General features: G+C 30.5%; 1 protein-coding gene across 2 annotated transcripts in view; it reads right to left on the reverse strand.

Moving 5' to 3' along the window:
* Window positions 1-249: 249 nt before the first annotated feature.
* LOC111612820 (ATP-dependent RNA helicase DDX3Y-like) overlaps window positions 250-16,699 on the reverse strand; it is a 66,733-nt gene continuing 50,283 nt past the window's right edge. For both annotated transcript variants that reach the window (XM_023354078.1, XM_023354076.1), the window contains exons 10-12: window positions 7,098-7,215; window positions 2,538-2,700; window positions 250-2,465 (exon numbers count right to left, since the gene is read on the reverse strand). In XM_023354078.1, coding sequence (XP_023209846.1) covers window positions 2,273-2,465; window positions 2,538-2,700; window positions 7,098-7,215 — 474 coding nt within the window. In that variant the 3' untranslated portion in view covers window positions 250-2,272. The remainder of the gene's footprint in view (window positions 2,466-2,537; window positions 2,701-7,097; window positions 7,216-16,699) is intronic.

Consider the following 16,699-nt stretch of genomic DNA (forward strand, 5'->3'; position numbering starts at 1 on the left):
TTATTTGAAAGGAAGAAAAATAACACATGGAAGGTCTCTGCAGCTGTGGCAGGAAAAACATTTATTCTTCACTCAAGATAAACTATCGCTTTTTTAAATTTTTTTTACAAGAGGGAATGTTAAAATCATCAATAACTAATAAAAGACTAATAAATCCAAAATGAAACATTTTGATCTACAGCTGTGTGGCAGTCAATCCAAATAATAGTGCACCTTTGCAAGAGAGGAAAGATCTCTACATAGGCTTCGTTTTGTTTTAACTCCACAAAGATCTGTCTGCTTCTGCTGCTCTATTATTCAATCACTGTGACAGAAATACGAAATTTTCCATCTTTTAAGTAATGAAATCTTCGTACTCATATAGTCATAAGATGGAAACTAATTTTTATTGTATTTGTTGCTATAAGTTTTGTAAGATAAAGAATATTTTGTTGTATATTTTATTGTAAATAAATTTTGAATTTTTATATAATAGAAATAAATAAACATGAAATATCTGTTTGGACTTAAATGGAGTGATTAAGTATTTCTCTCACAAATCAAATAATAAATGCCAAAGTGATGTCAAAATTCTAATTCTAAATTCTAATAACATTAGTTAACATCAGTTACTTTCATTAAAAATTGAAACTTACAAGCATTTATTTCTTGCAATAATAATGATGATATAATGCCCATAATATAAATATATTACTTAACATCACTCTGGCATAGTATAAATCAACAAATTCACTACCTTTAGATTCCATTGTCTTGCCCTTTGGGACGGCAAAAAACTACAATAACATTTTTTAAACCCACAAAACTACCAAGCAAACTACATGAAGCCTACATGATTACATTTGCATATAGATGATAATATAATATTTGGGTCCCCTTGCTGCATGCTCATGTATAAACAAAGGCTGTTGGTTCAGTTACAATTATTTTCTAGTTTTGCTTTCAAAAGCAAAACAAATCATACACACATACATACACACATACACACGGTGAAAAGAAATTGTGGCAGTGCAAAATTTCTCTCAGGTGAGAGTAAATTGGGTGAACTATATAGGACTAGTGAATTTACATTAATGAAATTAACAATTCAAATATTATCATCATATCGCTCTGTAATACTTTGATGAGCATAACTATGAGAAAAACTAGTTTATGTAGAAAATGTGCCCAATGACAGATCATTTGACATATAAATAAAATTGATATGCTCTTTGTTATAAACAAACATAATAGAACCAAAATTAAGACAATATACAATTGACATCTGATGTATCAAGAACATATCATTAGTAATAGTTATGAAACAACATTTAGGGAAGAAAAATCAACACTTTAGTAAATAAAAAAACCTGTTAATATATATATATAAATATATATATGTATATGTATATACCCGCATTAAACAAGGCTCAATGCCCAAAATACTGTTACAATTTTGAATCTGTCAACTATCACATATACACACTAAGGAAAAGAAACCCTTTGGGTTAAGTAAAACAAAGCATATGAATAAAATTATTTTCAATTATTTAATAATTTACTGGCTTATTAAATAAATTTATTTATGAGATTCAGTGCTGGGATAATGCTGAGATAAAATGCTACTGCCAGTAGTATTCAATTATTTGGTCTCTTTACTAAGGGTTTCTATGTATATAACATCAAACCCATCCAGAAACAATTTATCAGACAAAACTCATTTTTATGTGTATGTTTTCTAAATCTAAAACTTTTAGAAATTACTACCCTTATTTTTTCCTTCCTCTTAGTTCTTAAAATGGCAAACTGTTAAAATTCAACTGGGTGTTGTTACATTATTAAATTGATCTTTGAAGATATTAAATGCCATTTGTATATCATTACAATAAGCACCAAGTGCAGCAATGGGGACAAAAAAACATAAATATGATATATTTCATTAAACAGTTACCAAACTTATAAATAACTGGCCACTGGCAACAGTTTCCATAAAAAATAGTGTTCCATTTTTAAGAAAGAAAAACTTTCTTTCACAATTATATATTGAATTTGTATTCTATTGAGAAATATTAGATACAAATGAATAATGCATCTCTTACATCCATATTTCAAATGCAATTATATTTAATGAACAATTGGAGATGCAAAATATTGGTAAGAATGCTTGAATAGATTCAGTGTTTTGTGCAGTATATAGAAAAAATTTAGTGCTTTTTGTTGTTTTGTTTATGCCACTATAGAATTTGTAAAAGATGATGCAGCAAACACTACTACCAGTGGCTTTAATTTAAATTTAGTTACCTCCCCACCAGTCTGTCACTGGACTATAGTTACCTCCATAGTTACCTCTGTAGGTACCCAGAAAGTGGTTGTTTCCATAATTAAATCCAGAAGTATAATTGTTTGGTCCCAAATTTCTATTCAAATTTGTACGTTCTCGTCCAAATTGTCGATAGTCACGAGATCCAAAGCCTCCTGCTCCATATCTGAATTTTAAAATAAATAAAATGATTTTAATATAATTAAATAGTTGTAACAACAATTAATTAAATACTTACCTTCTTCCACATCGCCTCTGATTATTAGCACGGTGTTCAGTCTGCAATTCTTTTGCCACAGATGCTAACCATTCTGGAAGTTCTTGTTTAGTTTCAGTTATAAGTTCAACCAAATCCAATGCCATATTACGATTTTTTTCATTAAAGAAAGAAGTTGCCAAACCTAAAATACATTTCAATGTAAAAATTGGGTATAAAAGTTATGTTCTTTCAGAGAATGTATATATGAATATGATTGTTAAAATATATCAAAACTATGAGTGTTTTATAATAAAATTATGTAAACCAAATGCAAATTTAACATAATATGCAATAAACTTTTTATGATTTTATGACTATTTGAAAGGTATTTGGGATCCAGCAATCAACATTGACAAAACTTACATTTGCTGCCTGCTCATCAGGAAAGTTTGGTGCCAGAATACTAAATTTTAACAGTTGTGAGGAAGTTTCTATTTTATTTAACCAAATGAAAATGGAAATTTTTGAATTGATCTGCTTCAATTGAAACATATGGTGTACAAAATAATATAATAAAAAAGTTTCAACAAATTTTCAAAAGAATAATTTTTAGCTACAGTGAAACAACAAACAATTGTGTTGCAGCCACACAATTTGGGCATTAATAAAAAAGAATCTGTGATTGAGAAAATATGAAATTTAAAAGCTGAAGTATGCCATTTTAAGCTTTTAGGAGTCTGAAAACTGGACACAAGAAACTCTATGAAAAGACTGTGTAGTACATGTGGGAAAAGTGCTCACAAAGCTTTCCAGTAAGTAGATTAGTAATCTTCCTGAAAACATTGAATATCACAAGAACACTGAATATAACCAGGTTAGTTATTTTTTACTGATATGATACCACGTGTTAAAGAAATTGCAACAAAATCTATTATTTTATACTTGTTTTCTATTAGTTTAGGACAGCTTGATGTGCAATAGTTTATGAAGCTGTAAAATCTAAAATTCAGAAAAAAACTCTTGAACAGAGCTTCCAAATGACTTCACAGACAAACTGATTACATACTATACCATGTGATTCACCTAAGATAACAGCACAAATCTGCAATACTGATGAATCTATTTATTTTTATATGACTACAAACTTAACAGTAGAAGGAAGTGGAGTTCAATTCAAGCTCTGAATGAGAGATTTGGGACCTTATCAGAGCTGTAGAGCATACCTATAGGAACAAAAAAGTCAAAAGGGACCATACCTCTACAAGCTACCCTTTGTGAGATACAGCCCCCAAAATTGGGTTGTGCAAGATTGCAAATCGTGCTGCTCTGCTAAGACTATCACATTTAACTGTTAACCCATAACTATGCTGGCTTTGAAAAGCCCACTTTACTGTTTTGTGGAGTACATAATGTTATATAGTTTTAGGGGAGTGTTGGGGTCGCCCACCAAGCAATGAGATGCAAGTGATAAATGTGTGACTACATGTGAAGCATTGGTCAAGGTGAGTGATAGAGAGCCTTGACAACACCAAGTATGGAGAATAGGCAGTATACTGATACATGTTAAAAACTGACCTTTGGAGGTGAATATCTAGCAAAGGGTCACATGTACAGGTAAATATGTAAAAATCAAAGTCAAAGTATAAATCCTTTGACTTTTCTGTTTGTACAAATGGATCTACAATTCAGGGGGGTCAAAAATCCTCATTTGGAGCTTGAATCTTACCAAAAGTGGTGCTAAATCTGTTCATGTGAAGACAACAGAAAATAAAAAGTTAAGAGTAATTGTCAGGTTAGCAGTTACAAGATATGGAAAAAATTACCACATTATGTGATAGTGAAGCAGAAAACATCGTGCAAAGATCTTCCAATAGAAATGATTGTTCATTGTACCCAACATCATGGATGAGTAATGACTGGTGCTGGAGTGGTTGAATTCAGTCCAATATCATCATCCAAATACACTGTTGGAGCTTAAAGCTATGTTTATACTGGATACTTTTCAAAGACACTTCATTGATAGAGTGAAGAATAGGATAAAAAAAATGAACACTGGCATAGTTATTATATCTAGAGACATGACCTCTCAGTTATGTAGGTATTCAATGTTTCAGTCACTAAATCCTTTAAAGACAAAGTATGACACAATACATAGAATAGTTTCTGGAAGGAAAGTATAAGTTGACACCATCTAATAAAATAAAGAAGCCTTTGATTATCAACTGTTATTGTGGATCAAAGAAGAACAAAGAAGTATTGGTAAAGACAGACTGAAGTAATGCTGATACTTTCACAATTTTAGATTAATTACACACCCATTGAAATTTAAAAAATTTTTAAAAAGGTTTGTTCCATTTTCTGTATTTCTAAAGTAGTTTGCATTGACACAAAAGAAAGTACATGAAAAGTAATCAGAACTGTTTTTGATATCTTTCTGTGCATTTTAACACCCAATTTTTATTTTTGCATCTCATTTTTAATGATTGTGGTGTATGCCTCCACTGTTTACACATATTCTTATGTTGTTACTTTAATATGTAACATTTTGTTCATATTAATTCTAACGTATTTGTTCTATAAAACTGATTTCAAATCTGAATTTTCATTCCATGTTATCAGATTCTAAAAAGTTCATTCATTTTTTTGTAATATGATGCTAACCAAACTTTAATTACAATTTATCAGTAAATAAACAAGAACTTTAACCATATTGCTGTAATTGGGTAATCCAAGGGTGTATTTCAAAGAATTGACATACCAGAAGAGTGACTATGTTATAAACTGCATTCATTTGATAATGAAAATGGGCTTCATATATTTTATGGTCATCAAAGGAATACCGTATTTACTCACATACAAGATGAGGTTTTTATTCATTTTTCACTGCTTCAAAAACCTAGGTCATCCTATACACGTGAGTGAAGGAATCTTTGCGTTTTTTGCAATAATTTTTGTAAACAGTGTATTTGCATTTTTTACCAGATGCTCACTCTCTAATGTGTAAAAACAAAAGTATTTTATCTAGGTCATTTCAATCATTCTTGTGTATTGTCAGGAGTAAAGATGAACAACAATAGGAAAAGCAGACCTTTTGAATTGAATTCCAATTTGAAATTCCAAAAGCACATGGGAGCCCGATATAAGTTTTAATCCATTCCCACATGAAAACAGATGATTATTTGGAAATCAGAATTCAGAGAAACCCAAAAGTGTAATTGCCAGAGAATGGATCCGACTGTTAAGAATTGATAAAAAAGGTCCCGATTGTCCAACTTTACATGAACAAATTATGTTGTCAATTTTACAAGATTTTTCCTTAAAGTTTAAAATACCAGTAATTTTTGCAGGACAATGTGTGCATTTAAGTGCATTTAATATTATATCTGTGATTAAACGAAATAAAATTAAATTGTATTAATAAATCTAATTTTCTTTATTTTTATCTTTAAAATCATGCCTCGTCCTATATGCAAGATCGTCTTATAAGTGAGTAAATATGGTAATTTTTATTGTGAACTCTAGTTGTTCTTTTCAGGACAATATAAATGAGTTCTCATCTTAACTGACACAAATAATTAGCAGAAAAGTATCGTTTTGATATAAACTATCATTGTTTTTGATATATCATGTTAATAAATAGCAAATGGTGAGAAATTAAAACTACAAACTACTAGTTATTCAACTAAAAATATTTGAATAATTCTTGTAATTATACAAAATATATTTTTGTGCTTCTATCATAAAAAAAAATATATATATACAATAAAAATCAACAAAATAAATTACAAATACATAATATAAATTAACAAAATCATTAAAATTATATACAGTCGACCCCCTATAACGTGGGTTCATATAATGTAAATTCGTATATCTCGGCGAAAATATTGCAACCGTATTCATACAAAGACACTAAAAGAGACTCGTAAAATGCTGTAAAACGTCATCACCAACTCATGTCGCGACAGGATTGATCGAATCTGGACCAATAGTGGACGAGCAGCTGAACTACTTACACACTACGGAGAGTTTACGCAGGTTAGTTGAATTTACTATCGTCTGTACAGTATATAAATTAGGTACTGTAAGTCTAATATAGTACTGTAATTTTATACATGTCTTATGAAAAAACATTTCTTATTCAACGGCAATAAAAATTATTCCTATTAATGATGTCTCCAAAGTTCAACGAATTTTTCCAGAAAAATAACATCAGAAAATGCACCCGGCATTTGGTGTGCTGCTCCACAACGAAAACAAGCTTAAGCAATGGCATTGTCGAACGGTGCACACTCGGTAAGTAATCCTACAATTTTTTGTTTATAGTACAGTTTATACAGATTATTTCCAAAAATTATATGTGTTTTGGAAATGTTCGAGTCAAATTAGTCTAGAATCAATTAATTTTATGGAAGAAAACCTTTTAAACAGCTGTAGTCTGTAAACTGCACATGTGCCGGGCTGTGAGTGGCTCATGTATTTAAGGATTCCTACAACATGAAATTCTTATAAAGTGGAACGTATCTACAGCGTTATAGGGGGATCAACTGTAATTAGATCAATTCTAAACATTTCTGAAAGTTTATGAATATTACTTACCCAAATTGCCTACTCTTCCAGTACGTCCAATTCGATGCACATATTCTTCAATATCACTGGGCAAATCAAAATTGATCACATGCTTTACATTTGGAATATCTAATCCTCTTGCTGCAACCTTAAAAATTAAATAAATAAAATTAAGCTAACTAAATTAACAAATAATTTTTTTAAAAAATACTATAATAATAAAAATAAAAAATATTCAAGTATAACAAAGCATCTTATATTTCAATGTAAAATAAAGAATAATAAATATATAAATGATTTAAAATGATTATTAATAAACACAAAAAAATAAAAATTTTAAAGAAACATGTTTTATTCATATAAATGCACTAAAATGTAAAAAATAAATTTTATTCAGGTTTTAAAAAAATTCTTAGTATTATGCAACCAAAAATAAAAACAATGTGCTCATGAGAAGCCCATTAAAATTGACAAAGTGTAACAAAGAATATTTCTAAACATGAATGCTCACACTTATTTTTGGTCACATAATACAAAAAATACTGTGAAAGCTGAAGAAAATTTATATTTTACTTTTTAGTTCTATATACGGAACACTGAATTATCAAAATTCTTCTTAGTTTGGCATTTAATGTAACACACATTATTCTCTTTGAAGTTTTTGCTAAAACTGTTTGCAAACTAAAGAAAAAAATAGTTTCACTGGGAATACATGTGTGAACCGCCAGGAAGGTCAGGAACCGTATACTCTCCCTTTTCGGCTACAGGTCGTTAAACCTGCTCACTTGTCAAGATGGCTAAATTTCGAATGCAGTCCCGAAGGGTCGGGATTCTTTTTTTCAGATCGAGTGGAGGTGGTGAGAGGGGTTGTCGACGAGGCGTAGGCAATATGCGAGTAAAAGGGCACCATTTAACAATGGAAACAACGATTTATTAGATTAACAAAAAATAAAGATTACAAAATTCGCTAGCTCCTAACTCGCGGAGAGAGAGTTTACAATTATTTGTTCCATACCTCTAGTAGATTTCAACGTAAACACAGAGTTCAACGCACAAAGTAAAAATTCCCGGAGACTTAATCCTTTCAGACCATAGATGTGAGACTCCCCTCGAGGAGGGGGAAAGAAGTCGCTTTTATAGCTTCGGGCAGGGGAAATTAGTCAGGTGATTCCTTATTGTGTGAGTTAGAGTTGGTCCTGCAGGTGTGGAGGTTAAAGTTGTTCCCGGGACCAAAACAAAATGATGAATTCGGACTTTAACTATAAACTTTTTGTCTTGCAGCAGAGGAATGTCATTGTTCGAGGGTTGAATGTTTATATTAAAGAGGGAAGCTATAAGTTTCTATCGATATTTGATTCTTTTTTTTCCCAACAATGTTATTTTAACGAGGAGGCGACAAATTTATTTCAAATACGTCGAAAATTTAGGGGGAAAATGAACAAGTTTGGGCTTATTCTGAGGTCGGATCTCACACATGTATATGTAAAGTTTCAACTAAATCAAAAATTGGGAAAAGGATGAAAACTTAGTTACAAGAGTTTATCTAGCTAATCAAACAAATAAATAAAAAACAAAAGAGTAAGTTATTAAAACACATGTAATAAATACAAATCTTAAAGTCATTCTGAAAAAGAAAACACCTGGTTCATTCATAAAACTACTTTTCATGATAAATTAACTTTCTATGAATGATACATTACATGATAAATGTTTATAGTTAAGAAATATTTAAGCTATTGAATTGTTAATAAATAATATTAAATCAGGGGTGCACAACCTGGGGCCCGCGGGCCACATACGGCCCCCTATCAATGTTTATGCGGCCCGCGGACGGTACAGGCCAAATCCCTTCTTTCAAAGTTTCTATGGTATACACGGTAAGGAAATCCTCAAAGGATGTGCTTAACAGACAAAAAAAAACTTGGATATAACTGGCTGGATCGAACATAGTAATTTACAAAACTTATTAAAATATCTCCCAATGTATAAAGAATTATTTTTATTTAAAAATGGATAGATAGAAAAAAAAATCACGGTTAATCCTCAAAGGATTTCCTTACCATGTATAACAGCCTTAAGTTTAAAACTTTTTCCCTTTCACAAAGTCATTAGCACCCAACTGTTTTATGACTTTCCCTGAGGTTAGAAATGGAGGATTGTTCTATAAATAAGTCTATTTCTATCTAACACTTTCTGATTTAGATATCGAATATTTTAAAATGATGTTAGAACGTCATTTCTGATGTTATTGGGAAGTTTCTATTTTGGCGGAAAATCTTCAATTTTATGCTTCGGAAAACTTGCCTATTCGTCTAAATAGCGTTAAATAACAAAAATAAGTGAAAATAGCGCTAAAAAACCATGAAAATAACGATTTTTTAGCATTTGTTTACATTCTAGATTCTGATTGGTATAGTCGAATTTGAATCAATCTTTTCTGAAAAGACGCTTATTCGTCAACCTAATGTCATTCAAACTAGAAAAAAACTAACCAGAGTTCAAAAAGGAATGTACAAAAAGCTATAAAACCAATAATTTACAACAATATCTCTCCATAGACAAAGAATAGAAAAAAAATTTTTCACATCAAATTTATTATTATTAAGTTGGACCAAGAAAATTAATACTGTAGTTGGAATAGAGTCATTACGACTAAAAGGAAGCCATTTGCATTAAAATATTTTGGATTTAATAATTATTACAAACCGCGTCAAGCCATAAACTTGTCAACAAAGAGGGTTGTAAAATGATTCCGTGTAGCTAGAAAGCTGCGGTTTTTTTTGTTTGAAAGAAAACAGATATATTTAGGTTATTTAAGTAGTAAATTAATTGGAACTTTTTATTTACTTTTATTTTTACATTCTTTTTTTCGTAAATTTAAAATTAAATTATTATTTTTAATTTTTATTTTATTTGAAATTTAACAGTCGTAAACTGTGATATATTTGTGACAGAAAAAAAAAAAAAACAGATTGATTCTAGCGCCAATTTGAAACGAGATATCGCAATTTTAATAATTATATTTAAAATATTCAGATTTTCCACTGCACTGTGTTAATCACTTTTGATTCATTTCTGAACACGGGGGTAAAACTGACGGGCCATAAATATAATTTAGGTAAGAATGGTAACCACATTTATGATGGATTAGTGTCCTGCACCTGGCATGTTGACGATCTGACTCACAAATTCTGAGAAATGGTGGAGACGCCCGGACAGGGGTCGAACGAATTAAGACCTGCCTGGCCACGTGTGCGTAATAGTCTTCTGTCCCCGCCTCTTTAGTCTTTGGTCAGAGTGGATACAGAACAAAGCACGTGGTAGTCTAGCTTGCCTTATCTCAAACATGATTTGTTGCGGGCCTCAGAATTTTCGGCACAATGAGACATTGTTTTGCAGAGTGAACAGTATGGCGCCGGGCATTAAACGCAAGGTCAATCGCGAGAATCATCAGTTTCAAGAAGTGGAAGTGTGGACTAACAAGTACTGTTTTGTGCAACAGAACAACAGCATTATTTGCCTTTTGTGCAATGGAACAATAGCAGTGCCAAAAGAATTCAACCTGAAGCGACATCATGAAAGCCAACACAAGGATTTCCTTCTGCAAGGTACGGAACGCAAACGGAAAATCGAATCGTTACGACGATCACTAATCAGCCAACAAAATGTGTTCAAGAAACAATCTGGAGAATTGGATGCGGCTGTTGAAGCCAGCCTAGAAATATCTGCTTTAATAGCCAAGAATGGGAAACCTTTCACAGATGGCGATATGATAAAAAAGTGTCTTATCATCGCAAGTGAGATGTGTCCTGAAAAGACAGTGTTTTCAAACAATCAGTCTTAACCACATGATGATACAACAAAGAATCTCGCAAATTGCATCAGACATCGCATTAATCACTTGGAGGTCCGGCCCCCAGTCAATTAACTTAATCCTAATTTGGCCCTTCTTCAAAAAAGGTTGTGCATCCCTGATTAAATTATAGTTTAATACCAATGAATTGAAAATGGCAAATAAAGAACACATTGGTAGTTGGTTTTTCTTCATTATTACCATATTTAAATTATTCAATAATTAATTTATTGTTTTTGAAATCAACGTTAGTTAAAAGATACCAGTAAAAATTTACAATGTAAAACTTCAACTAAAATATAAAATTGTTTGAGAAAGTGTCAAGAATAATCAAAATACAAGGTGATTCAAATGTCACAGACATTTTTAAAAAATTAATAACTCATCAACTATTTACAGTAAAACGATGCAGTTTTCACAGAAATGTTTAGAAAGAAGTGGGTTCTTTTTATGCATAATAAAAATTTTAGTACCAAAACAGTTATTTTTTTTTACCATAGATGGAACTTGATAAGATTACACAAATTATGTAATTTGTAAGTTCTAGTTTTTACTAGAACTTACACTAAGAACATTTTTATTTTTTATTCTTATTTTAACAAATTTACAAATCTAGAGTCTCATCTATGGGTACATTTGTAAAGTTGAACAAGTTAAACGAGAATGACATCATCATTATTCTTATTTAGTTAACTTTTCGAACAATTCATTTATAACTAAATGAATTTTTCTAAAATCAAAGATATGAATGTTGTTAGTGCAGCCTTGTCTGAAATATTTTTCTTAGATTGCTTCGTGTGGACAGTTATTTCAATCATTTCACCTTTTAATTCACAATTTAAACACTCGAGTAGATTTAGAAACATTGATATCGTTGGGCGCCACTTTCTTAACAAAGTAAACTAACTCTTTTCTTTGTGAACTTCATTAGAGTTTCGTTCAAAACATCATCACCGCAGAGCATGCACACTGGGTGAGACTATTACTATTCGAACAATTCATTACTAACACGTTTAACTCATTTGACTTTACGAACATACCCTATGGCAAGAAATTAACTTATTTTGGCATTAAAAATAATTTTTTATTACGCATTAAAAAAATCCCACTTTTTTCTAACCACTTCTGTGAAAACTGCATCATCATACTGTAAATAGTTAATGTGTTATTAATTTTTTAAAATTTCTGTAACTTTTGAATCACCCTGTATATCATGTCTTTTACAATTTATATTGTTTAGCATTTATAATAATTCAGAATTAAACCAAGAAGCTGAAATTATTTTTATTTCAAACTTTATTATTTTAAGATCATTAAAATTAAGCTTCCAAATCAAGCTTTAAGATTATTTTTAAGCTACAAATAAATGTTATTTATTTTTGTGTATACATTAATTTCATAAATAAATACATAAGATGAATAAATAAGTCACAACGGTAATTCAAAAAATGTTGTTAGTAACTTTTGGAAATATTTTATTATGAAACAAAAATTCATACATGATGATGACGACGACGACAGATCTCTTTCTAATCATCACCTTATCAAAATGGTTAATAGTAGGATGAAAAATTAGTACTACTAATGAACCATATATCAAGTAGTTGGGAATTCCTTCACTCACTTATGATGCAGCAAGTCCAGTAAGTAATCCGTATCAGTATGAAAAATAATGAAATCAAGGATAATTTAGTGGTATCACACTAAAATGGCACCTGTTTATCATCTGATCCAGTATAAACGGGAAATGGACACTAAACACCTTGCTGTAGTTATACAAAGTAACAAATTATTGTAATTAAGTATCCTTATTCAATGCTGTCTAGAGAAATATTCAGCAGTCCAAATATCACCAAATTTGATATGATAACATTTCCAAACAAAAATCAGTTCCAAAACTTACATCTGAATATTGGCACTGCAAGCAAAAAAACATTTATTAGTTATGCACATGATACTGCTTAATTAATGTAATTCCATTTCTGAAAGTAAAATCTGAAGGCAATGACCAGTGTGTTTAACAGCTAACTGTAATTGATCCTCTGTGATGCTTCACACAAAATGTGATACTGTCTTTCATGACTCAAATTTGCAACATATCCTTGATAAACCCTATTTTTTAAGTGCACCCATAACCAAAAATCACACAGATTATTACATGGGAAATAAGATGGCAGGAAGTATGAAACACACAACTAATCAAATTGTTATTGATGAAACATTGTTGCAGAAATTGCTGTATATAGCATTCAATATGCAGAGGCAAAAATCTTTTTTTGTGTTGAAAAGACAATTTCCAAGTGTCAATAAAGCCCCACATAAGTCATCAACATCAAAATAAAAAAGTAAAAAATACTGAATATCACAAACAAGAGAAATACTATTAATGAGAAAATTAATAGATGTAATTTCACAGCCTCAAATACATGTAGATGGCTTGAAATGTTTCAAAAGTGACAAATCATCAAATTCAAAGCCGTTTGTGAGGAATCACGTGGAGAATAATAATATAGCAGCACAGTTGAAGTTTAAGCTTCTTTACACTGTGCTGCTATATTACTACTGTTATTACTAGTTATTCTTCAGAAAGTACTTGTATTTTGACTGAAAACAAAACAACTCTTTTTTCCTGCTCTCCCAAAACAAAGATGAAAGACGAATCATGTTCTGATGGAAAAGTAGTAAACACTGACTAAACAGTTCTGTTATGTGTATAAGTGGAAAACAAAAACTCTAGTAATTAGAAAAATACCAAACCAAGATATTTTAAGAATGTACTTTACAAAATTTGAAACTAAATAGAAATCAAACAGAAAAGCCTGGGTAATGTAAGAAATTATAACAGTGTTGAAAAAGATAAAAGAAAATGAGCCAAAATAGAAAATGGATTTTGTTTCTTGACAATGCTGCATCACATCCAGAAAACCAGCTTGAAAATGTTAAAATTATGTTTCTATTGACAAATAACACTTAATTCAAAATGATTACACAATATGATAGGCCAATTTCATTTAAACTGTTGTTCTTAATAAGAAATTACATCATAAATGTCCATATGTACCAAAATCTTATACTATATCTCTTTGAATGATAAAATATTTTATTATTATACAATAATGCAGAGAGGCAAATTTCAGAAGAGGGCTATCAATAATAGAAGAATAATGACATGTTCGGGAAAAAAAAGAGTAGATGGGAGTGCAATGCTTCCATTCATCCCACTTCTGATCACTCAAATTTTAAAATAGAGTTGACCCCCTATAACGGAAATTCCTATAATGTAGCAAAAAAATTGCGGCAGTATTCGTATAAAGAGACTCGTAAAACATCGTCGCCGACTCGTGTCGTGACAAGATTGGTCGAATCTGGACCAATAGTGGATGAGCAGACGAACTACTTTCCACCATCTAGCGCCACGCCACGGAAAGTTTAGGCGGGTAAATTGAGTTTGCTATCGTCTGTATAGTATTATATATAAATTAGGTACTGTACATATATTGTATACTGTACATATATGTACTATAATTATATATTAATTATATATAAATTACGTACTGTATATATAATTATATATTAATTTATTGTAACTTTATTATAATTACATAACCTATATACTTCCCGCCGTCCAGCGCCACGCTACGGAGAGTTTAGGCAAGTAAGTTGAGTTTACTATCGTCTGTACAGTATGTAAATTAGGTACCGTAAGTCTAATACAGCACTAATTTTATACATTTCTTGTGAAAAAAACATTTCTTATTCAACAGTCATAAAAATTATTTCTATTAATGATGTCTCCAAAGGTCAATGAATTTTTCGCAAAAAAATAATTTATCAGCAAACGCGGCTGCCGTTTGGTGCACTGCTCCGCGACGAAAACAAGCTTAAGCAATGGCGTAGTTAAACGGTGCACACTCGGTAAGTAATCCTACAATTTTTTGTTTATAGCATAGTTTATACGGATTATTCAGAAAAAATTATACGTGTTTTGGAAATGTTGAGTCGAATTAGTCTAGAATCGGTTAATTTTATAGAAGAAAACCTTTCAAACAGCCTTAGTCCGTAAACTTCACACGTGTTGGGATGTGATTGGATCATATATTTAAGGATTTCTACAACGTAAAATTCTTATAAAGTGGAACGTATCTAAGCGTTATAGGGGGTCTACTGCATTCATAAATAAGCTTAATATCTTTTTAAAATAACGTTGTAATTTGAAAACAGAACTTAATATAGTTAAATTTATAAGATTAATAAGTAATTAAATACATAAATAAGAAAAAAATCCATGTAACTCTAAGATTCTTCATAAAGTTTAGAATATTTATTCATCATTTATTAAATAACAGATTTTTAACAACAAATTTAAATTTATGTATCTCTTTTGATAGAATAAAATTCATATAATTGATGAAATCTTCCAATTTGTCTATGTCATGCATACACTATTTGGTCTTTTCATTTTTTGCTTTTCCAGAGCATCCTATTGTGACATCAGAAGAGCACATGTCATTTTCATAAACAAGTGCAAGTCATTTTGGACTGATTTGAGCTTAACTGTGCAACTCAGTCATGTATAAAACAATTTTTAGAAGTCCCTTAGCTGATTGTAAATTAAAAGTTTCCAGCGTCTGAGCATCCATGTCATTACTATGAATACACTGATTGATTTGATAGTTGATACTAGTAATTTATGCAGATGAAGTTAATATTGACAAACTAGTAGTCTATTTGTTAATTTTCTCAAAACAGTGAGATAACAGATGTAATAAATGATCAAGTTATTATGAAGAATAGCACTTACAGAACTATACAAATTTTCCAAAATGTTGACTAAATCATTTATTGACTGTCTACAGCCACTTTTAATCTTTTTCATAAATTTAAGTAATTATTTCTTACTTTCTTGATAAAACAGGCTTAACTGAGTAGAAATAATCCTCTTTTAATTTGTGGTTTCCTTTAAAACACTTATACCATTTGTAAGAGAAATGACATCATTACTATATTCTTCTTTAAGAAAATAAAATGTTTTGGTAAAATTTTTATCAAGTCTGATGCAGAATTTAATTTTTACTTGCTGCTTGTGATGCATTATTTCAGAATTCCAACAGCTTACATTTATTGTATATACTGCAGTACTTCAATATTTTGTAGTGTTCTAATCCAACCAAATGCATGTATCTACTTATCATGTGTCAAGGAAATACTAACACAAACAAAAAAAATATATTTGAATGCATGCTTGCAATTACAGCTTTTGTTAAGCAACATTAAAAATTTGGTTTTTCACTTCACTACATAATTAATTTAAAGCTTTGGTAAGAAAAACATTTTATTGAGCATACAGTAGAGCGTACAGTATCGAACATACAGTAGAGCGTCAGTTATCCAAATCAATTGGGGACTGCAGTTGTTCGGAAAATCAATATTTCGGATAACCAATTATGTGCGAAAAAATATATTAACCTATCCCATGTTGAAATTTTTCTCCATTGCGTGTCGCTTCGCGTTGAATTTTCGTTGATGTTAAGCCTAACAAAGACTATTGTATCTTTAAAAATTATTTTTTTATTTTGTACAAACAAAATAAATATATTGAAAAATATAAAAACAATAAAAAAATTATACTTCAGAAGTTAATTTAGTATCAAAAACGTAAAATATTTGAGTAGCCCAAGACATAGCCAAAGATTGCAGTACCACAGCACTGGCGAAAATTTAAATTTGACGACTGGAATTCTTTCGGATAATTGATGTTTCAGATAATCAACGCTCTACT

Source organism: Centruroides sculpturatus, unplaced genomic scaffold (assembly GCF_000671375.1).
Source record: "Centruroides sculpturatus isolate CEXI.00-Female unplaced genomic scaffold, Cexi_2.0 scaffold1448, whole genome shotgun sequence".
In the NCBI taxonomy this organism is placed as follows: Eukaryota; Metazoa; Arthropoda; class Arachnida; order Scorpiones; family Buthidae; genus Centruroides; species Centruroides sculpturatus.